The sequence below is a fragment of the Pituophis catenifer genome, unplaced genomic scaffold (genome assembly GCF_029215685.1).
Source record: "Pituophis catenifer annectens isolate HBS135680 unplaced genomic scaffold, rPitCat1.0.hap2 SCAF_1, whole genome shotgun sequence".
Lineage (NCBI taxonomy): Eukaryota > Metazoa > Chordata > Lepidosauria > Squamata > Colubridae > Pituophis > Pituophis catenifer.
In genome coordinates, this window is record NW_027256881.1 from 4,155,553 (window position 1) to 4,179,069 (window position 23,517).

At 44.6% G+C, this 23,517-nt stretch overlaps 1 protein-coding gene across 7 annotated transcripts in view; it reads left to right on the forward strand.

Annotated features, from left to right (window-relative positions):
• GGNBP2 (gametogenetin binding protein 2) overlaps window positions 1-20,650 on the forward strand; it is an 82,310-nt gene extending 61,660 nt beyond the window's left edge. For 5 of the 7 annotated variants that reach the window (XM_070932010.1, XM_070932009.1, XM_070932013.1 and 2 more), the window contains 5 exons: window positions 2,286-2,430; window positions 6,982-7,125; window positions 10,529-10,674; window positions 15,860-16,111; window positions 20,404-20,650. In XM_070932010.1, coding sequence (XP_070788111.1) covers window positions 2,286-2,430; window positions 6,982-7,125; window positions 10,529-10,674; window positions 15,860-16,111; window positions 20,404-20,607 — 891 coding nt within the window. In that variant the 3' untranslated portion in view covers window positions 20,608-20,650. The remainder of the gene's footprint in view (window positions 1-2,285; window positions 2,431-6,981; window positions 7,126-10,528; window positions 10,675-15,859; window positions 16,112-20,403) is intronic. The other 2 variants (XM_070932015.1, XM_070932016.1) reach the window with 1 other exon arrangement.
• The last annotated feature ends 2,867 nt before the right edge of the window (window positions 20,651-23,517 follow it).

Below are 23,517 nucleotides of genomic sequence, written 5' to 3' on the forward strand. Positions count from 1 at the left end.
GGGGTGGAGATGCAGGTGGCCCTTGACTTACAACCATTCCTTTAGCGCAGGGGTGTCAAACTCGATTTCATTGAGGGCTGCATCAGGGTCGTGTTTGATTTTGGGGGCCCAGGTGGGCATGTCAGTTGTCCAGGCAGTTCCGTTTTCACTGGCAGAGGGCTGCAGGAGGCCATCCTGGCTGAAAACTGGGCCCGGGGGGGCCACACGCACTCATTTGAGCTCCGTTTTTGCTGGCAGAGGGCAGCAGGAGGCAGTCCAGGCCGAAAACGGGGCCTGGGGAACTGTGTGCAGCTCCACTGAGCTCCGTTTCTGCTGGCAGAGGCCAGTCCTTTCCTGTTTCCAGGGCAGCCCCAAGGGCCAGATCTAAGCAATCCGCGGGCTGGATTCGGCCCACATGCCTTGAGTTGGACACCCCTGCTTTAGCGACTGTTGGAAAGTTACAGCATCACTGAAAAAACTTTTTAAGACCGTTGCAGCATCCATGTGGTCACGCGATCAAAATTCGGGCGCTTGGCAACTGGCCTGCATTTATGACGTGTTGCAGTGTGCCGGGGTTGCCCTATGTTACGACCTTTCTGGCCACGGTCGTTAAGCGAATCGCCACGGTTAAGCTAGTAACAAGGTTGTTAAGTCAATCTGGCTTCCCCATCAATTTGGCTTGTCAGAAGGTCGCAAAAGGGGATCGCTTAACTCCCCCCGGGACACTGCCATCGTCATAAATACGAGTCGGTTGCCAAGTATCCAAATTTTGATGTCCACGGGGATGCTGCAGCGGTCGTAAGCATGAAAACGGTCATATAAGTCACTTTTTCAGTGCCGTTGTAACTTCGCTCACTAAAAGAACTGTTGTAAGTCAAGAACTGTCTGTAAACTCCCGAAACTAGCCAACAAGTTGCAAATCACAGGACGTTGCAAACACCCAAAAAGGTGAGTCAGTTGCCAAGTGCTCAAAAGGTAATCATTTGACTGCTGGTTTGCCTGCGCAGCCATCATAACTTTGAAAATTGGTGGTAAATAATTTGGTGGGTCCATTGTAACTTTGAATGTTCATTAAAGGACCGATCCTATGTTGCGGACAAGAAGTACAGGTAGAGTCCTCAACTTACGGCCACAATTGAGCCCAAAATTCCTGTTGTTAAGTGAAGCATTTATCAAATGAGTTTTGCCCCATTTTGCGACTTTTCTTGCCACCATTCTTAAGTGAATCACTGCAGTTGATAAGTTAGTAACCCCCCCGTTGTTAAGTGAACCTGGCTTCCCCATTGACTTTGCTTGTCAGAAGGTCGCAAAAGGGGGAATCACTGAACCCCAAGGGGCACAGCAACGGTCGTAGGTTTGAACCGGTTGTCAAGCCTCTTGACTTTTGATCCCACGACCACAAGGATGCTGCAACAGTGTGAAAAACGGTCATCAGTCACTTTTTTCAGTGCCGTTGTAACATTCGAACGGTCACTAAATGGACTGTTGTAAGTTGAGGACTACCTGTAACCATTTGCAGCTCTCCCACATGGTCCCAACCTTTCCCAGTTTTCCTGAGGATGCTCCCAAGGAAGATCCCGACGTGAAATGGTCCCTGTTCTGTCCCAGCTACGGACCCCAGAGAATGCAGCACACACAAAGTCTGTACAAAGCTTAGTTTACTAAATTAGATAAGGGTTTTTTTTTTCCAAAGGCTGTTAATTAACTTTCTTAACAGCCTACAAAAATCCAAAGAATAAATAATCTTAATCTTACTATGATTGGCAGAAAGCCCAGAAGCAATTTGCAAAGAACCAAAGATCAAGGCACAAAGGAGAGTGAACAAGTTGTTCCCTGCAAATTGCTTCAGTCCTTAAAGTCCTTAAATTCCTCCTTAAATAGGCTAAGGGAGTGGCCAATTAGCCCCAAGCCTTACTCTCGAGGAGACCTCCTCCTGAGGAACCACTCCTGCCTTTTGGCAGCTCTGTGCGCCCGTGCATCGAGAAGAGGCTCCTCCTCTTCGTCCTCTTCACTTACGGGAGCTTCTGGAGGTTCTGAAGGCCCTGGCTGAATCCCTGCCTCTGGCACCACATCTTCTCCAGTCTCCTCATTGTCCGACTCGAGTGCCAGCTGCACAGGCTGCTGGCGCAGCACCACACCAGCCTCCTCGCTGTCCGAATCAGCCACCAGCCTCACAGGCCGTGTATGGGCCACAACAGTCCCTCATTTGCAACAGCCGGATTGCACGGCACAAGTCACTGCCTGCTTGCGCAAGCACGCAAACAGGGTCTGTGCAATATTCACATTCCTTTTCTGTCTCTTTGAAGGAAAATTTCTTGGAAACCAGCTGCACAGCTTGTGGCAGCCCGGAAGAGCGGAGCAGCTGCGTCGAGGTCATTGTGAGCAACGCGAATGCTTCGTGCACTTGTCCCACTGGTGGCACTTTACTGGGTTCACCTAAAATAAAGAAAGGTAGGTGGAGCCAGCTCTTGGCAGAGGTTGCTCAAATTCTGGTTAAATCACCAAATCGAGTTGTTTATGCGGGATTTGTGGTGCTCTCTGAGCTTGGTTGTTTTCTTGCAGACGTCTCTTGACCCAACTAGGTAGCATCTGTTCTGTCCCCAATCACACGCACACATACCAACAGACGCTCAAAAGTTAAAGACCAAACCAGCCGGCAAAATCCTTTTCCTTATGATAACGGAACTTGGCAACAACCTAGTGGCTGCCTGCCAAGAGTTTATTATTTACGAAGTGGAGAGATAACTTCTCCCCACTTCTGATACATCAAAAGAAACAGCTCAATAATTACAGAGTCAATCAAGTCCAGAGATAATCCAGCAAAGTCTATAGCCAAAAGTCCGGCAATGCAGAATGGCGTGGAAGCTTTCAGCTTTGTTCGTCACAAGGTTTGACTGGCCACCACGCTCCCTTTTATACCTTGTGGGGTGTGGTCCAGTGACTCAGCCTAATCTCGGGCACGCCTTTTCTTCTGTTGCGCGTGCTTATCTCTGCGACGCTGGCGTGGATCCAGCCAAGACTCATTACCCTCATCACTGTCCACCTGTGGCTGCGTGGACGTGCTTGGCCCCGGCCCTATCTCTTGCCCTTCAGCGGACACCGAAGGCATTGCCAGAGAGGAGGGTCCTGGAGTGGGAGGCCTTGCCAACTCCTCTCCTTCACTCTCGGAGTCCTCTCCTGCCAATGACACAGGCTCAGGTAACAGAGCCACAACAGCATCATCAGTGCTTGGAAGGGAATGGGATTTGAATAGTGGAGGAGAAGGAAGAGGAGGATTGTGGGGTCTTTGGTACTCACTGAGCTTGGTTGTTTTCTTGCAGACCTCTCATGACCCAACTAGATAACATCATCAGTGTTAGGAGGGAATGGGATTTGAATAGTGGAGGAGAAGGAAGAGGAGGATTGTGGGGTCTTCGGTGCTCTCTCAGCTTGGTTGTTTTCTTGCAGACCTCTCATGACCCAACTAGGTAACATCATCAGTGCTAGCAGGGAGTGGGGTTCACACTCTGTTTATATATAAGCGGCTTGACCGATCCGTGTTGGTGGGTATTTTCTTGGTGGTTCCTAGATTAGGCTGTTGTTTACTGATTGTCTGAGTTGGTTGTCTGTTGATCGGGGTATTGTTTACTGTGGGGCCTTTGGTGGTCTCTGAACTTTGTTGTTTCCTTGTGGACGTCTCATTCCCCAACTAGGTAACATCATCAGTGCTACAAGGGAGTGTGGATTGCAGATGGGAGGAGGAGGAGCAGGAAGGATTATGGGGTCCTTGGTGCTTTCTGAGTTTGGTTTGTTTTATTGTTTGTTTTGTTTGTTTTATTAGATTTATATACCGCCCTACTCCCGAAGGACTCAGGGCGGTGAACAGGCACAAAATAAAATACATAGATACAAAAGTTAAAAGACATAATTAAAACCAGATTAAATAATTTAGCCCGAGACAATTAAAAATCCCAATAATTTAAAACAGATTAAAATTTCGATTTAAAGGAATTTTAAAACAGGGGAGAAAATTAGGCCAGGCCGGCTTGCTGGAATAGGAGAGTCTTAAGAGCACGATGGAAAGTGCGCAGATCCGGGATCCTCTGTATCTCTGGGGGGGATACTTGCAGACATTTTGTGACCCAGCTAGGTAACTTCATCAGTGCTAGAAGAAAGGGGGGTTTGTACTCAGCAAGTGAGAAACTTCCAACTCAGACAATTCATTTATTTATTTTATTTATTTGTTCAACTTGTATGCCGCCTTTCTCCGAAGACTCAAGGCGGCTTACAATGCATTTAAAAACCATATATAAAAACATTAAACATTAAAACATTTAAAACAATTAAAACCCATTCACACCATTCATGGACAGATCTCGCCAGATCACAACAGCAAGATCAACGGCCCCAGGCCTGCCGGAATCAAACAGTAAACAACAGCCCAAGCCAAGGAACCATTAAGACTGCCCCACCACCACCAACACTGATAGGACAAGCAATCGGTCATTAAACAAGGACCACTTGCCTAACATCCTCTTTAACGTTTGTGCATTTTTGTACCTAAGTGCCTCAAGAAGGAAGCACGTGAGTCAAGAAAAAAATAAAATAAAAGGAAAAGACAATAATGACATTTGTGGCTTTTTGCTCCTTCCCACTTCACAGCTGCGAGGAGATGGAGGCTTTTGTTTTTAATTTCAATTCACCGCAGTTCAGTGTTGCGGCCAAATTCTCAGCTGTGGTTTATGTTGACTGTGGTTTGTTTGGAACAGTCTTTTTAAGTTTTGTTTTGGGTTGGTTTGTTTTGTTTTGTTTTGTTTTTTTTGTAATCAAAGCTCGGATTGTCCCAAGCATTGTGCTTGGCTGATGCAAGCCCAAGTGAATCGGAAACTGAAAAGAAAGCTTTGTAGTTCTTTGGAAGGCCTGCCATGGGGAGAGCAAAATCTCCGAATTTGTGCGGAGGGTGTAATCCAGCCCTGCTGCTATTATGATAGAGCAGGATTATGGAAGCCGTAGTCCTCCAGCTTCTGTTGAACTCAAGCCAATAAAGATTGGGCCATGTGTTACTTCACTTGTGTGTTTAATTGAACATGCAGCAGATTCAAAGCGAATGCTTCAGGCTTTTCTGCCAGTGGGTACTCCAGAATGTTGACAGACCATTCTACACACCAGGGTGGATAAAAATCAATGATTTTTTTTTAAAAAATCAAAAAAATCAGATTTTTTAAAATTTAAATCGAATTTATTTTAATAAAAAACTTTTGGGGTAAAAATCTATCGTAAGATAGTTTTCTATTTAAGATACATAAATAATTTAGTTTATTCAGCATGAAATGGAGCTTAGTTATGTAGCATGAGGCTGTACATTCTGCAACACTATCGGTGAGTCAACAGTGGGTCAAAGGAGTAGCAGAGATGACAGTTGCTCTTTAAAAATTATGATTTAAATCGAGTTGATTTAAATCAAGCCTTTTTACTAGTGATTTAAATCATGATTTAAATTGTGATTTAAATCAACTCGATTTAAATCAAATCCACCCTGCTTCACACACACACAGACACGCAAAAACACAAACACAGACACAGGCAGACAGACAGACAGACAGACAGACAGACACGAGGCAGTTTGGGCTAGTGGGTAAAGCACCAGGCTAGAGACCAGGAGACTGAGAGTTCTAGTCCCACCATGAAAGGCAGCTGGGTGACTTTGGACTAATCACAAGATTGTTAGTTCTAGTCCCGCCTTAGAAATGAGAGCTGACTGGGTGACTTTGGGCCAATCGCCAGGAGACTGTGAGTTCTAGTCCCACCTTAGACATGAGAGCTGGCTGGGTGACTTTGGGCCAATCGCCAGGATATTGTGAGTTTTAGTCCCGCCTTAGACATGAAAGCTGGCTGGGTGACTTTGGGCCAATCGCCAGGAGACTGTGAGTTCTAGTCCCGCCTTAGACATGAGAGCTGGCTGGGTGACTTTGGGCCAATCGCCAGGAGACTGTGAGTTCTAGTCCCGCCTTAGACATGAGAGCTGGCTGGGTGACTTTGGGCCAATCGCCAGGAGACAGTGAGTTCTAGTCCTGCCTTAGACATTTGAGCTAGTGGGTGACTTTGGTCCAATCACCAGGAAACGGTGAGTTCTAGTCCCTCCCTTAAGCATAAAAACCAGTTGGATGACTTTGCCACTTTTAACTTACTTCTAAAAATGATAAGGCACATGTCTAAGGCGGGATACACATAAATAAGCCCAAATAAATAAACATACATACATACAAACCTGCATAGTGGTGGCCAAAACAGATCTTTCATTAACGTGGCTATCTTCTTACCACTTTAACTGTTGTAAAATTTAAAATTGTATATGTTAGAGCAGTGGATTGCAACCTTTAGGGCACCAGGGACCGATTCCTTGGAGAAAGGTTTTTCCGCGAACCAGACAGGACGGGGTTTCGCATGCTGCCTGTATCCCGCGGATGGGTCTTCCCTTGTTTGCGTGGCCCAGTTTCTGGCATGCCACGGGCCGGTTCTGGTCCACGTACCGGGGGTTGTGGACCTCTTGTATTAGAAGCCAGTGGATTCCCGATCTGGTGGGGTGTCTTACCAGGCTAGCCTGTTTCTTTGGACGTTCGTGTGAACAGTGGGATTCAACTGGTTCAGGCCGGTTCGAGCGAATCAGTAGTTAAATTGCTGGCTGGCTCCACCCCTCCCCTCCCTACCCCTTCCAGGTAAGTGCAGGGAGCCTCCTAGGCCCAAAATGGGGCACGGGTACACGCCCACCATATGGCCCATTTTTGCTCCCAGGAGGCTGCAGGGAGGCCTACTAGGCCCAAAATGGGGCACGGCAGGGCCGGTGCATCCCCCCTCCAGCCTGTTTTTTGCTCCCAGGGTGGTGCAGGAGGCCGAGTGCTGGCGTGGCCAGTGACCCTCCTGGTCACGCCCACCATGGCCACGCCCACCCATCCAGTCATTAAGGCAGAGAAGCAGTTGTTAAATTATTTGAATCCCACCACTGATGCTTTATATCTCTTCCAGGTTTATCTGCTCACTGTAATGGCAGCGATTGTGGCTATTCTTCCAGCATGGAAGGCAGCGAAACTGGTTCACGGGAGGGTTCAGACATCGCTTGCACCGAAGGAATTTGCAACCACGATGAAAATGGTAGGAATGCTGTAAAAGGTTTGTGTGGCTTCTCTTTTTTCTGGTTTTTTTTTTCTTCCTCCCTTTGGGAATATCTTCCAGAAGTCAAGATTGACTTAAAGGCCCATCAAAAAAAAAAAAGAAAAGAAAGAAAGAAAAAGAAAAAGTTTTAAGGGAGTATTAACCCCTAAATGTGACCATGATGTGGATGCTGTATTAATCTAGTGAATTGATCTACTTAGCCTGGTACATTGTTCATTTCAGTGGAATGGCTAGAATTACAATTTTTTAGGTAGACTTTTTCTCATAAAGGAAAACAAGGGGCTGCATAGTGAGTAGATTAAGGTTTATGCAAAGCCAGCTGGGTGACTTTGGGCCAATCACCAGGAGACTGTGAGTTCTAATCCCGCCTTAGCCATGAAAGCCAGCTAGGTGACTTTGGGCCAATCACCAAGAGACTGTGATTCTAGTCCCGCCTTAACTATGAAAGCCAGCTGGGTGACTTTGGGCCAATCACCAGAAGACTGTGAGTTTTAGTCCCGCCTTTGCCATGAAAGCCAGCTGGGTGACTTTGGGCCAATCACCAAGAGACTGTGATTCTAGTCCCGCCTTAACTATGAAAGCCAGCTGGGTGATTTTGGGCCAATCACCAGGAGACTGTGAGTTCTAGTCCCGCCTTAGCCATGAAAGCCAGCTGGGTGACTTTGGGCCAATTATTCTCTCTCTTAGCATTTCATGGGGTGCTTATTGTGTGGAAAGGAAGGGCTGTAAAGAAGGAGTATTAGATTGTTTATAAAACCTATTTATGTTGTTTATAAAAATAATAAAAGTGGGGAAATAAAATAAATAAACCCCTGAAAGCTAAGAGAATATTCAGAAAAGGGCGCCAGGGCAGGATGAGTCTTAAAAACCTCCAGTGATGAATTACCCACAACTTCTGGAGGCAAATTGTTCCACTGATTAATTGTCCTCACTGTTAGGAAATTTCTCCTTAGTTCTAGGTTGCTTCTCTCCTTGATTACTTTCCATCCATTGTTTCTTGTCCTGCCTTCTGTTGCTTTGGAGAATAAATTGACCCCCTCTTCTTTGTGGCAGCCCCTCAAATACTGGAATACTGCTATCATGTCAACCCTAATTCTTTTCTCTACTGGCCAAATCCAAATCCTGCAACCGTTCTTCATATGTCTATGGAAATATGTCATCCAGGTCCCAAAGGTGCTTTTTTAAAGAGGCAACTGGACTTTCTGGGTTTTCTTTAAAGACGTTTCGCTTCTCACCCAAGAAACCAGATGTCTGCAAGGAATACAAATCCTTCCATTTGTTGTGGTCCGCCAGCAGCTTGAGGAGCTGGCAGCAGAGTCGGACAGGGGAGGCTGGGGAGGTACATGGGCCAGTCCTGGAGGCTGGGGAAGGCCCGGATGAGGGCTTTGCGTCAGAGGCAGAGATAGGGCCAGGGCCATCGGGGAGCAATGCGTGGACTCCGGAGCCTCCAGAGTCGGACAGCAGAGAGGCAGAGGAACAGGAGGAGCCTGTTCCTAGTGCGCACATGCGAAGAGCTGCCAGAAGGCACGAACAGTTAAAACAAAAGTGACGTCTCGGGAATAAGGGCTGGAGATGATTGGCCCCTCCCATAAGGCTTAAAAGAGGAGCAAAGGCACATGGGCACTTTGCAGGAAAGCAACGTTGTTAATTCTGTTCCCAGTCGGCATCTCTGTTTGATTCTGGACTCCGTGTGGCTTTGCCAAGTAGATTTTTGGCAGAGTGTCAAGGGAGATAAAGGTAGGTGATTATCCCGAAGGACTTCTCCCGAAGGACTTTTTGCAACTAATTGGGACTCAGCTGTGAACGAACGTAATTCACAGCTGTTGCAATAAAAGAGGTTTTGGGGACTACTCGTGTGTTTTAATGACTCAGGAAGCCTAGGTCACAACACCATTCCCCACCATCTAGTCAGAGCTGAAGAAGCTTCTTGGATGAGAAGCGAAGCGTCTTCAAAGAAAAACCAGAAAGACCAGTTGCCTCTTGAAAAAAAAAAAAAAGCACCTTTGGGACGGTCTTCATATGTTTAACATATGTTATATATTATTAGTTAGTAGTTAGTAGTCACCTAGGAAAGACTAAGGCTCAAAGGCATTAATGTGTTCTGCCCCAGCTCCGGATTCCCGGAGAATATAGACACACACCAACGGTCCTTATCAAATTTATTAAGTAGCAAGAATAAACCAAAGTCCGGCAAAAGTTGGCAACCAGCCCAGAAAGCAAGATACGATAAGACTTTTCCAAAAATACTCTGATGATAATTACAAGTTGTTTCTAGCAAGAAACTTACTAACAGCATGTGACTTAAATAGGCTAAGGAAGTGACCAATTATCCTCAAGCCTTACTCTCGAGGAGACCTCCTCCTCCTGAGTAGCCACTCCTGCCTTTTGACAGCCCTGCGTGCTCGAGCATTGAGGAGAGGCTCCTCCACTTCGCTCTCTCCACTTGAAGGAGCCTCTGGAGGTTCTGAAGGCCCTGGCTGAGTCTCTGCCTCTGGCACCACATCCTCTTCAGCCTCCTCGCTGTCTGACGCGAGCGCCAGCTGCGCCGGCTGCTGGCGCGACACCACACCAGCCTCCTCGTCGGGATCAGCCACGATCCACGCAGGCAGCTGGCGGGCCACAACATAATGGGAGGTGAAACCAGGGTTGGGATTCAGCCAGTTCGGATGCTAATTTTACATCTGGTTCTCTGAACTGGTAGTTGCAAGGACTAGCTGGCCTCCGGAAAGCCTCTGGAGCCTGGGGAGGGAGAAAAATGAGCTTATCGGAAGTCCGGAAACGGGCCCTTTTCCGGCCTCCAGAGCCTGGGGGAGACCATTTTCGAGGAAAGCCTGCAGAACCTGTGGAGGGTGAAAACTCCCATCACCCCTCCACCCCCCCCCCACCCACCCACCCCCACCCCGTGGTGTAGGAGACTGAGTAGGCCACGCCCACCCAGCAGTTCGATCCTGACCGTCTCGAGGTTGGCTCGGCCTTCCATCCTTCCGAATGGAATGAGGACCCAGATTGTTGGAGGCAAAATGCTGACTCTGTAAACTGCTTAGAGAGGGCTGTAAAAGCACTGTTAAGTGGTATATACCGTATTTTTCGGAGTATAAGACACACCTACCTTTTTTGGTGAGGAAAAAGAAGAAAAAGAAATCTCCCTGTGCCTCTGAGCAATTTTGCCTATTTGCAGCAAACAACAAGAATCGGTTGCTAAAATTTTTGAATCCCACCCCTTGCCGTTTTGTGTTTACATAATGAATCCATGCTAATTCCCCGTTTGATCCCGACTCGGAAGGTTGCTCTCCGACTTCGGAGCACGATTTGGGTGGAAGGCCTGGCTTCTGGGGGGGGGGGGGTCTTCTTCCCCCAGCCTGCTCAAGCCCCTCTTCCTTCCTCTCTTTCTTTCTTGCAGTGGATGATTCGTGCATTCACCGTTGCGAAGACAAAGAAGAGGATGGGGACAGCTGTGTGGAATGCTGGGCGAATTCGGAAGACACTAACACGAAAGGCAAAAACAAGAAGAAGAAAAAGAAAAACAAGAAGTGTGAAGCTGAGCACGTAAGCGGGGGCATTTTGGGGTCAGGGTTTTTTTTTTTTTTTTTTTGCTTGCTTAGGGTTAGCTTGGATGTTGGCCAGGCTCCCCTCGGCCTCTTTCCTCCCGGTGCATGTCGTTCCCATGGGCCCCTTCCCAGTCCGAGGGCAGCAGATTACATGGCTGGGAGTTCAGCATCATTGTTCAAGATTGTCCAACATTGTTAGCGTGATTTTAAAAAAAAAATATTTTTAAAGGAGACAATGAGGCCGGTTAATGAGGAACCGGATTAGCCATAAATTAATGCTTGTGAGTTTAGGAATAGAGTGGCAGTTGGATAGAAGTGTGGATAAATGGGTAAGAGGAATGTCTCGTTTTGTGTTTGGATCTCGGTGGAAATGAGCGGGAGTAATTTTTCTTTTTTCTTCATGATGTCTTGCGATTTCTATTTTGAATTCCCCCCCCCCATGTTTTATTTGTTTTATTTATGTAACACCCAATTTTCATCGAACGGTGTGTATTCTTGGTACGATTACATTTAGGTAGTCATATTTCTACATCTTCATTATATTTAGTCATCACCATCATATTAATAATATAATAACATGATAATATAATAACCTTAATACTTAACATTTAAAACCTTTATTTAAAATTTAAATTTTAAAATTGAAATTTAAAAACATTTAAAATCATCTTTAACGAGTTGTATTTAGAATTGTATTTGCGCAACAATGGAAAAGTGATGAAATCCCGTCTGAGGGGAATGTAATTAAAAAAATATTAGATTGTGCAGAAATGGATAGATTAACACTTGCTTTATTAAAGATAAAGAAGAAACTGAATATTTCTTAATATGAGACACATTTTATCAATGGCTAGATATAGAAACAGAAGTTAGAAGGGATGAGGGGGAGTAAGTTTTAATTAAACAAAACCAAGCATAAGGCATTATTTTTCAGTTCTGGTAAATTGAAGATGGGTGGACTTCAACTCCCAGAATTCCCCAGCCAGATCACATCTTCAAATTGCTAAGGTTGAGAAAGGACCAATCCTATGTTGCGGACAACGAGTATAGGCAGTCCTTGACTTGCAGCCACAATTGAAGCCATTTTTTTCTGTTGTTAAGTGAGACATTGGTTAAGTGAGTTTTTGCCCCATTTTAGAGACTTTCTTGCCATACTTGTTAAGTGAATCACTGCAGTTGATGAGTTAGCACAGTCAGTCCTCGACGTATGACCACAATCGAGCCCAAGCTTTCTGTTGTTAAGTGAGACATTGGTTAACTGAGTTTTTTGCCCCAGTTTACGACCTTCTGACAAGCAAAGTCAAACGGGGAAGCCCGATTCGCTTATCCACTGAAGCAGAGGTGGGTTTCAGCAGGTTCTGACCAGTTCTGGAGAGCCGGTAGCGGAAATTTTGAGTAGTTCGGAGAACCGGTAAATACCACCTCTGACTGGCCCCACCCCCTCTATTCTCTACCTCCCGAGTCCCAGCTGATCAGGAGGAAATGGGGATTTTGTAGTAACCTTCCCTTGGAGTGAGAAGGGAATGGAGGTTTTACAGAATCCTTCCCCTGCCATGCCCACCAAGCCAAGCCATGTGATCTGTCCCCGTCCACACACACACACACAAACACAGCCAGCCGAGGGTTAAGGAAGCACTTGGCACACACCCAGGTCTTTATCTCCAACTTGGCAGCGATATACACACCGTCTGCCAAGTGCTTTTATTTCCACAGAAACAGAAAGATAATATACTCAGCATACAAGAGTCCAACAAAAATAAATATTCCTCTCAGCAGTTTCGGACGATGCTCTAGTGACTATCCAAGGTTTATTTTTGTTCGTCACAGGGATCACTGGCCACCATCCTCTATTATATAGTCTCTGGGGTGTGGTCCAGTGACTCAGTTCTAATCCCTAGCACGCCTCCTGAGCTGCTGCAATCGTTTATCACGCCTTCGGAGGCGTGCGTCCAGGAATGATGTCTCTCCTTCACTCTCATCCGAGACACCTGTCTCCCTGCTAATCTCCTCGCCCTCGGCCGGCACCTGAGACAGTGCCAGAGGGGAGGGGCCTGGAGAGGGAGGCCTGGCTGACTCCTCTTCCTCATGCTCGGAGCTTTCTTCCTCCGGTGGGATAGGCTCAGAGGGCGGGGCCACAACACCATGCCCACCAAGCCATGCCCACAGAACCGGTAGTAAAAAATTTTGAAACCCACCACTGCACTGAAGTGATTCACTTAAAAACAGAGGCAAGAAAGGTCGTAAGATGGGGCCAAACTCACTTCACAAATGTCTCACTTAACAACAGACATTTTGGGCTCAATTTGTGGTCGTTCAGTCAAGGATTATACCTGTACCTGTAATGGCTAAAATTCATGGATTGAGAGAAGAAAGTTTGGCATTTTTTTTTCCCATACTCCTTGCCTTTTGGGGAAAGATTTGGTTTTGCCTCTGGTAATCCTTTAGGACCATTGTGGGTGTTCCTTTCCAAGGCGAAAAGTACTTCGGTGCAGTTTTGAGCAGAGCCTGAGTATCTTCGCACTTAGCAGCCATGAAGCTGCCAAGTGGCTTGGACGCCAGTGTCCTGTCTTATCATCAGATCATCCCATTTGCAATTTTATTGGCCGCTTGGCTGGTTCGATGCGTTTTGGAAGGAGGCCGCCTCACGTCAAAGCCGCTGAGGAGTTTGGTTTTAAAACGTCTCATAAAGGCCAAATGGAACGGGAAAGGGATAAACGTAATAATGAGGCCTTGGAGAATATAGAAATGAAATGGCTGAACAGTTATCGGGTTTGCTAATTGCCCTGGCCCTGGCCCTGCTGGGAGAGCCAAGTTTTGTAAACTTTCTTAAAGAGGCAGAGCTGAGTGCAGCTCCAAGGGAATTCATCAGTTCCAAGGGAAACCTTCTTTGTGTGTGTGTGGGGGGGGGGGGGGTGTTATGCTTCCCACATACCCCAATAGAGAGGGCAGACTGTGGGTCCTTTCCCCAAAACTCTGCATTTGGTGGGATCCAGGAGGGGTAGACCCCTCCCTTTGTAATGATAGTGCCCCCCCCCAAGAAAACAAGAAATGGATGTCCCCCAAGACTTGCATCACGATGAGGGAATACCCAATTGATAAGTTGTCAAATATTTTAGTTCTGACTGATTGGTTCTGATTTCTGATTGATTATTCTGATTTGATTGTTTCTGATTTCTAGTTGATTGTTCTGATTTGTTTAGATCTGATTTCTGATTGATTACTTCCGAATTCTTTGATTATTCTTAGTTCTGATTTCTGATTGATTATTCTCTGATTAGTTCTGATTTCTGATTGATTAGTTCTGAATGAGCAGTATTGATTTCTGATTGATTATTCTGTTTTAATTAGCTGCGATTTCTGATTGATTAGTTCTGATATCTGACTGATTTAATTTTTCTGATTGATTTTTCTGATTTGATTAGTTCTGATTCCTGATTGTTTATTCTGATTTGATTATTTCTGAATTCTGATTGATTAGTTCTGATGTCTGATTTAATTTTTCTGATTGATTTTTCTGATTTGATTATTTCTGAATTCTGATTCATTATTCTGATTTGATTAGTTCTCATGGATTAGCTTCGATTTTGAGTTCTGATTATTGTCTATTGGTTTTAATGCTATGTATTTGGTTGCTGTCTTTTTCATTTGATTCGATGATTCTTTTTTATTCTCAACTAAAATTACATCTGAGTTGTGCGACCATATAAATAGATCTAAATAGGCAAATGACGCCCTTCCGGGGACATGAGCAAGTTGGAAAATGAGGGTAGGTGGGCAAACTTCAGAGGGATTGAAAGATGTAGAGGGACAAAAAAGATGTGGAGACTTTAGAAAGAATGCACAGAAGAGCAACCAAGAGGATGAGGGGACTGGAGGCTAAAACATATGAAGAACAGTTGCAGGAACTGGGTATGTCTAGTTTAATGAAAAGAAGGACCAGGGGAGACATGATGGCAGTCTTCCAATATCTCAGGGGTTGCCCCAAAGAAGAGGAAGTCAAACTATTCTCCAAAGCACCTGAGGGCAGAACAAGAAGAAATAGATGGAAACTAATCAAGGAGAGAAGCAACTTAGAACTAAGGAGGAATTTTCTGACAGTTAGAACAATTAATCAGTGGAACCACTTGCCTGCAGAAGTTGTGAATGCTCCAACACTGGAAGTTTTTAAGAAGAGGTTGGATAACCATTTGTCTGAAGTGGTGTAGGGTTTCCTGCCTAAGCAGGGGGTTGGACTAGAAGACCTCCAAGGTCCCTTCCAACTCTGTTATTATATTATACAACCCCAAGTGTGGGAAGGAAGGAAGGAAACGGGAAGGAGATTTGCAAAACTGCCAGGTAGATTTCAGCCCAGCTCCACAAAACAGAGCAATCCTAGCTGTCTTGGTCTAAGAGAGGGTGGTCTAAACCAGGGTTTACCAAAGTGCTCAGTATAAACCCCCAACAGAGAGTGGGAATGTCCAAGGAGTCAATCAGTGATTGGACATCAAAAAGGGGACAATAAATGGCTATATGCTGACTCTGTAAACCGCTTAGAGAGCGCTGTAAAGTACTATGAAGCGGTATATAAGTCTTAAGTGCTATTGCTATGGCTATGGCTATTGCATGCTAACTCTGTCCTCTGCCAGCGGGTCAGTTCCCACTAGCTCAAGGTCAACTCAGCCATTCATCCTTCTAAGGTCAAGTAAAATGAGGACCCAGATTGTTGGGGGCCAACGGCTGACTCTGTAAACCACTTAGAGAGGGCTGTAAAGCACTGTAAAGCGGTATATAATTGCTATGGCTATTGCAGGCTAACTCTGCCCGCTGTCAGGAGTTCGATCCTGACCGGCTCAAGGTTGATTCAGCCTTCCATCCTTCCGAGGTCGAGTAAAATGAGGCCCAGATTGTTGGAGGCAGTAGGCTGACTCTGTAAAACTGCTAAAAGAGGGCTGCAAAGCACTGTAAAGTGGTATATATGTCTAAGTGCTATGGCTATTGCAGGCTAACTCTGCCCACTGCCAGGAGTTCGATCCTGACAGGCTCAAAGTTGACTCAGCCTTCCATCTTTTCAAAGTCAAGTAAATAGAGGACCCAGATTGTTGGGGGCAATCGGCTGACTCTGTAAACCACTTAGAGAGGGCTGCAAAGCACTGTGAAGCGGTATATAAGTCTAAGCGCTATTGCTATTTTTTTTCCCCCTCCAGATCCAAAAGCTGAATAGCTGCCTGGTGGAGACAAGTAACCGAGAGGGTCCGGGGACTGCCACGCACACAGACTACCACCGAGACAAGACCAAAGACCCCCATGCCGAAATCTGTTGTCGCACAGAAAAAGCTGGGCCACCTACGGTACCTTGGCTGGAGCACAGGAAAACAGCCTTGTTGTGTGCGGAATCTTCAGAGGCAGCCCCGGCTCCCGAATCAGGGAAGGGCACGAAGAGTTTGGTGGAACTCCTGGTAAGTCTCAAGGACGAGCGTCTGTGGAGGTTCTTGGTCATCCAGGCCATGGTTGTCCCAAAGATTAGGATAGCGGTAGGGGTAGGGATAGGGATAGAAATAGAAATAGGAAGAGAGAATAGGAAGACAGAATACAATAGAATAGAACAGAATAAGGAATAGGAATAGGAATAGAATAGAATAAGAAATAGAGAATAGAATAGAATAGAATAGAATAGAATAGAATAGAATAGAATAGAATAGAATAGAATAGAATAGAATAGAATAGAATAGAATAGAATTTTTTATTGGCCAAGTGTGATTGGACACACAAGGAATTTGTCTTTGGTGCATAAGCTCTCGGTGTACATAAAAGAAAAGATACATTCATCAAGAATCATAAGGTACAACACTTAATAGTAGTCATAGGGAACAAATAAGCAATCAAATCATATTAGGAAACAGTCAATATAAATCGTAAGGATACCAGCAACAAGGTTACAGTCATACAGTCATAAGTGGGAGAAGATGAGTGATAGGAACGATGAGAAGATTAATAGTAACAGTAATGCAGACTTAGTGAATAGTTTGACAGTGTTGAGGGAATTATTTGTTTAGCAGAGTGATGGCGTTCGGGAAAAAACTGTTCTTGTGTCTAGTTGTTCTGGTGTGCAGTGCTCTATAGCATCCTTTTGAGGGTAGGAGTTGAAACAGTGTATGTCCAGGATGCGAGGGGTCTGTAGATATTTTCACAGCCCTCTTTTTGACTCGTGCAGTATACAGGTCCTCAATGGAAGGCAGGTTGGCAGCCATTGTTTTTTCTGCAGTTCTAATTATCCTCTGAAGTCTGTGTCTGTCTTGTTGGGTTGCAGAACCAAACCAGACAGTTATAGAGGTGCAGATGACAGACTCAATAATTCCTCTGTAGAACTGTATCAGCAGCTCCTCGGGGAGTCTGAGCTTCCTGAGTTGGTTCTGGACTTCATTTTTCCTTGAAGACATTTCGCTTCTCATCCAAGAAGCTTCTTCAGTTCTAACTGAATGGTGGCGAATGGAAGGATTTATATTCCTAGCAGTCATCTGGTCGTTAGCACTCTCTCTCTGAGAGCCGTTGAGGCCACTTGGAGGTTTATCTGTGCCCTCGGGGTCACCTGAATAGTGCAAATGGGCGTGGAGCCTTTTTGGAACTGCTGAAAGGACTGTGTTGTAAATAGGAAAGAGATAGTGTCGTATCCATCAATTTATTTTTCAAAGCACCTGAGAGCAGGACAAGAACCAATGGATGGAAACTAATCAAGGAGAGAAGCAACCTGGAATTAAGTAGAAACTTCCCAACAGTGAGGACAATTAACCAGTGGAACAGCTTGCCACCAGAAATTATGGGTTATGCTTCTCTCCTCATCTAGTCCAGGGGTCTCCAACCTTGGCAACTTTGTTTTGTTTTGGGACCCCTGTTAGATGATGATTACCCAGTTTGAAGACCTCAACGGAAGTCCTTTCCAGGTCTCCTCTGATTCTCTGTTGAGAGAGGACTGTCCACTCAGAAAAAGTGCTAGCGAACATTCTCCACCATTCAGTCCGAAACTGAAGAAGCTTCTTGGATGAGAAGCGAATTGTCTTCCAGGAAAAAAACAAAGTCCAGTTCCTTTTTGAAAAAGCATCTTTGGGACTTTCAAGGATGAGCCTTGCAGTCTGCTTTTGCTAAGAGAGGGGAGTGGGAAGGCAACTTTGGTTAATATGGACCAGGGTGATTAAGTCTCTATCTTCCAAGAAATGTTGGAGCTCATGATCGGGAGAATTAATTGGTATTAGCTCAGGTAAGATTGGGGGAAGTGAGAGGTTCATTAATTCACATACCCATTCATTCACTTACCCATTTGTTCAATCTTTTATTTACTTATTCACTCACTCACTCATTCATTCATTCATTTGTTCATTCATTTATTTGCTTGTTCATTCATTCAATTATTCATTCACTTACCCATTTATTCATTCATTCACTTACTTATTAACTTATTTATTCAATTATTCACTTACCCATTTGTTCGTTCATTTCCTTATATATTTCCTTATCATTTAGTCACTTATTTCAAAGGTGGGTTTCAGCAGTTTCTGAACAGTTCTGGAGAACTGTTAGCGGAAATTTTGAGTAGTTCGGAGAACCGGTAGTAAAAATTCTGACTGGCCTCACCCCCATCTATTCTCTGCCTCCCAAGTCCCAGCTGATTGGGAGGAAATGGGGATTTTGCAGTATGCCCACCAAGCCATGCCACACCCACCAAGCCACACCCACAGAACCGGTAGTAAAAAATTTTGAAACCCACCACTGATTTATTCATGTTATTATTCAGATATTGGAACACTGCCATCGTGTCACGCCGGTCCTTCTCTTCATTAGGCTAGACATATCCAATTCCTGCAATCGTTCTTCATATGTTTTAGCCTCCAGTCCCCTAATCATCTTTGTCATTTATTTATTTCGCCTTATTTATTTATTATTTTATCTCATCTATTCATTCATTCAGCCATCCAATTTAAATGCTGTATCCGTCTGACTCTAATCGCTCATGGCATCTCATAATGTAAGCTGCAGCTTACAAAAGCTCCTGCCTTTTAATACAGTTGTTAGTCAGAGAAGATGTTACCAGGCTCCTGATGTTATTTTTTTTTTTAATTTGATTTATATGCCGCCCTTCTTCGGAGACTCAGGGTGGCTTACAGTGCATTAAGCAATAGCCTTCATACTTTTGTATATTTTATACAACGTCAGCTTATTTATTTATTTATTTATTTTTCTGCCATCGTAGACTAAGATGGCTCTCTTCTTGCATCGCTCATGGTTTGTGACTCTGGATAAAATATATCCTAGACAATTAAGTCCAAAGATAACTGTCACTCAAAGAGGACATACAGGCAGTTCTTGATTTAACAGCGGTGGCTTAGTGACTTTTTGACATTAACAACAGACATTCCCAGAGCTTAGGACCCAGGCTCAAAGTTCCAGTGGTGCTTCCCTTCCCTCCCCCACGGTCATGTGATCTTATTTGGGTGCTTAAGGCTGTTTGCAATGTCCCACAGTCATGTGACCACAATTTTCAGCATTTATTTATTTTTTGCCATCAACCAGAATTTACTTCCGCTGAGAGTCTTGATGGCGTGGTGGTTAGAATGCAGTATTGCAGGCTAACTCTGCCGACTGCCAGCAGTTCGATCCTGACCGTCTCGAGTTGGCTCGGCCTTCCATCCTTCCAAATGGAATGAGGACCCAGATTGTTGGAGGCAAGATGCTGACTCTGTAAACTGCTTAGAGAGGGCTGTAAAAGCACTGTTAAGTGGTATATACCGTATTTTTCGGAGTATAAGATGCACCTACCTTTTTTGGTGAGGAAAAAGAAAAAGAAATCTCCCTGTGCCTCTGAGCAATTTTGCCTATTTGCAGCAAACAGCAAACAGCCTGCTTTATTTTCATTTTCGTTTTCAGCATAGCTTGTTTAGCACAAGGAAAAAAAAATCTGCTCCAGCAATTTACCTCTTTGCAGCAAGCAGCAGAGCCCTGCACAAAACAGCTGAGAGCAAATCAGCTGAGAGTTGGGAGGCCGATCCAATCAACTTGTGCTAATTAGGCTGTGCTGAAGCTGAAAGGAGCTGTTTCTTCTTACTGCTTGCTGCAAGGAGGTAAACTGCTGCGAGGCAGAGGCCAAAGGGTGGGGGCCAGTGGGTGGGTGGGGCTACATTTGGTGTATAAGATGCACCTAAATTTTCACCCCCTTTTAGGGGGGTGGAAAGGTACATCTTATACTCCCAAAAATACGGTAAGTCTTAAGTGCTATTGCTATTGCAGACTGCACTGCAATAGAGCAGATAGAGCAGAGACTAACACTGCTCACTGCCAGGAGTTCAATCCTGACCAGCTCAAAATTGGCTGAGCCTTCCATCCTTCTGAGGTCGGTAAAAAGAGGACCCAGATTGTTAGGGCAATGTGCTGGCTTAGAGAGGGCTGTAAAGCACTGTAAAGCGGTATATAAATCTTAAGTGCAATTGCTATCACTATCCTGCAAATAACCCACTGGTTAGAAAGCGTTCATTTAACGACGGTTGCATTCACTTCAGCCCCACCGCCACCGTCACCCAAAGTTAAAACTGGGCTTTGATCCGTTGACCACAGGGATGCTGCAAAACGGCCGTAAGTGTGAAACGCCATTGTAAGTCACCTTTTTTCAGGGGTAACTTTGCAAATTTGAAGAGTCGCTAAACGAACGTTGGTAAGTGGAGGGGCTACTTGCATTTCTCGTCTCTCCCTTGTGCTTTTCTAGGATGAGTCCGAATGCACTTCCGATGAAGAAATATTCATCTCCCAAGATGAGATCCAGTCCTTCATGGCCAACAACAAGTCCTTTTACAGCAATAGAGAACGGTACCGACAGCATCTGAAGGAGAAATTCAACAGATACTGCCGCTTGAATGATCACAAGAGGCCGGTGTGCAGCGGTTGGTTGACAACAGCTGGAGCAAACTAAACCGAATAAAATTAGCTCTGTCTTTCAGTCAAACTGTCGAAAATGACTACTGCGCGTTTTCTCTCTCCGGAAAACCAGTCTCTCTTAGCAACTAAACAAAATCGTATCTTTTTAAAAAAAGAAAAAAAAAAAGACGGTGGTTTTCTTTTCTTTTTTTCTTTCTGTCTTTCTTTTTTTCTTTCCTTTTTCCTTTCCTTCCTTCCCCCTTCCTCTCCCCTTTCCTCTTCCCTTCCCCTCCCCTTTCCTTTCCCTTTCCTTCCTTCCCTTCCCTTTTTCCTTTTTCCTTTCCCCTTCCCCTCCCCTTTCCTTTCCCTCCCCCTCCCCTTCCCTTTTCCCTTCCCCTTTCCTTTGCCCTTTCCCCTTCCCTTCCCTTCTTCTCTTTCCTCTGCAGGAGGCTGGTGGAATTGAGTTTAATCCCTTTAATTTAGTTCCCTGCCAACCTTATTTCCAGGCTTCCCGGTCTATAGTTTTTGACAAGAGAATTGAGACCAGCCCCCCCCCCCCCCCAAACTATCATAATTTAAAGCCACCTCTTTTCATTCAATGTTTCTCTTAACTGTGACACTTATCAAACAGGAAAAATAAAAAAAAGCAGCTTAGTGAAAAAAAGTAATGTTGTACTTATAATTCTGTACAGAAATGACAATGAGCTCGATATAAAAAGATTTTACAAAGTAAGACATCCATTTGCAAAAAAAGAAAATTTAAAAAAGATGTTCTGGATGTAATATGTTGGAAGCGCGATGTGCAAAATTTAAAAAAATAAAGAATATTTATTAAGATGCATAGTAAAAAAATAAGAAAAGCCAAAAAAAAAAAAAGTGTGTTCGTTTCTGCTGTCGTTCGTGAAATCGGATGGATGCTGAAAGTTAGGTCTAATTTTTAGCGGTTGAAATTATTTTTTTTAACGATAACATTTTATCACTTAGGCTGAGAACATGGCATACAGCAATGCACTGGTTAGGCTGCCTCGTTCATAACAGAGAAAAAAAGCGAGGGTTCAAAGTCATCAGTTTAAAAAGACTGGTTTTGCATCCCATACCGTGTTTCCCCCAAAATAAGACTGGGTCGTATATTAATTTTTGCTCCAAAAGATGAGTTATGGCTTATTTTCCGGTTAGGTATTATTTGGGGGGAAATACAGTATTAAACACCTCTGTCTGCTGACGATCTTAACTGGGGCTTATTTTTTGGGGTAGGCCTTATATTACGAGCATCCTGAAAAATCATGTTAGGCCTTATTTTCCAGTTGGGTCTTATTTTCGGGGAAACGGTAGTTTGTGGCTTATGGATCCAGTAATCATGATAAAAGACGAACTCCTGAAGACTCTGCGACTATCATCATGCACTTTTCTTGGCACTGGTGTAGGCGTGTCCTGCCACGGTCACCTCTTTGGGGTTGTTGTTTTTTTTTAAATTTCCTGGTGGTCTCCCATCCTTTCTTAGATTGCATGTTTCCAGGAGAACCACCAAATACCGAGTGTCAGGATTCCAAGTAATAGATCCCTATCAAGCAAAAACTCCCGAGGCAGATCGATTCCTCAAGGAATAGCTTTATTGGAAATACCATATTGGCACATATCTGGTGAAAACGGACTCTGAAGGTTCCCGCAATTTTTCACCTAATTAAAATTAAACCTTTTCCTCTCAACTCCAAACAACCAGTCACATGGTCCGGTCACATCACTCCTCCTTCCTCCGGCCAGGTGTGAGAACGTCCTTGGTTCCCAAGAGAAAGTTATTTTGTTTTGACTACACAGCCCCAGCTCTCTCTAATCCCCCCCCTCCCTATCCCTCCGCTCCATTTTGTGGCATCACTGAAGCTCCAAGATGGCTTCGGCCAGGCCAGCTTCAGGGTTGACACCGAGACTTAGATCCAATAGAACAACATTTCTTAACCTCAGTAACTATCAGAGGGGTAGACTTCAATTCCCAGAATTCCCCAGGTAGCATGCTAGCTAAGGAATTCTGGGAAGGAGAAGTCTACACCTCAAAAAGTAGGTGAAGCTGAAAAATAGTGCAATAGAGGCTTGCATCAAGGAAACACAAAGGAAAAAGTGTGACACATTTATATGCGGTGCTTTAACATAGCTTTTTAAAACTTGATATTGTGCTTGGTTGCAAGCTTTGATCCACAACCATGGATTTTCCAATAAAATCTGGGTTCTCGTGAGCCATTCAATCATATACTAAGCAAGCTAAGCTGTACAGGTCATTCAGTAGGTTCAGCTCAAATGTTTACAGTTTACTAGTTTACTGTTCAGGGTGTTGTGTAAACACAGCCTCCATGTTGTGTTATATTCGTGTTTTAAATGGGATTTTCTTAAGCTTCTTATGTTCTGTGGTTTTTAATCTGCCAACTCTTAAAAAAGAAGGCTGGTGGGAGGAAGGGAAGGGGGTAGGGAACTCGGGGGGAAAAAAAGAAGAGGAGATAATTTATATATCTATATTGGAAATTATTTGCTATGGCCCGGGTTGGCATTTTATGCAATATATCCATTTATGATTATCTTAATCATCGTTTTCAAAAATTCGCCAGACTTTGTGGTTTCATAAGAGAGATGCCTCATAAATTAACCACTTTTTGCACTCTACATTAGGCTGAAATAATTCTTCGGTTTATTTGAACCAGAGGTGGGTTTCAGCCGGTTCTGACCAGTTCTGGAGAACCGGTTGCGGAAATTTTGAGTAGTTCGGAGAACCGGTAGTAAAAATTCTGACTGGCCTCGCCCCCATTTATTCTCTGCCTCCCAAGTCCCAGCTGATCGGGAGGAAATGGGGATTTTACAGTATCCTTCCCCTGCTATGCTACCTAGCAATGCCCACCAAGCAATGCCACGCCCACCAAGCCACACCCACAGAACCGGTAGTAAAAAAAATTGAAACCCATCACTGATTTGCACCCCATTG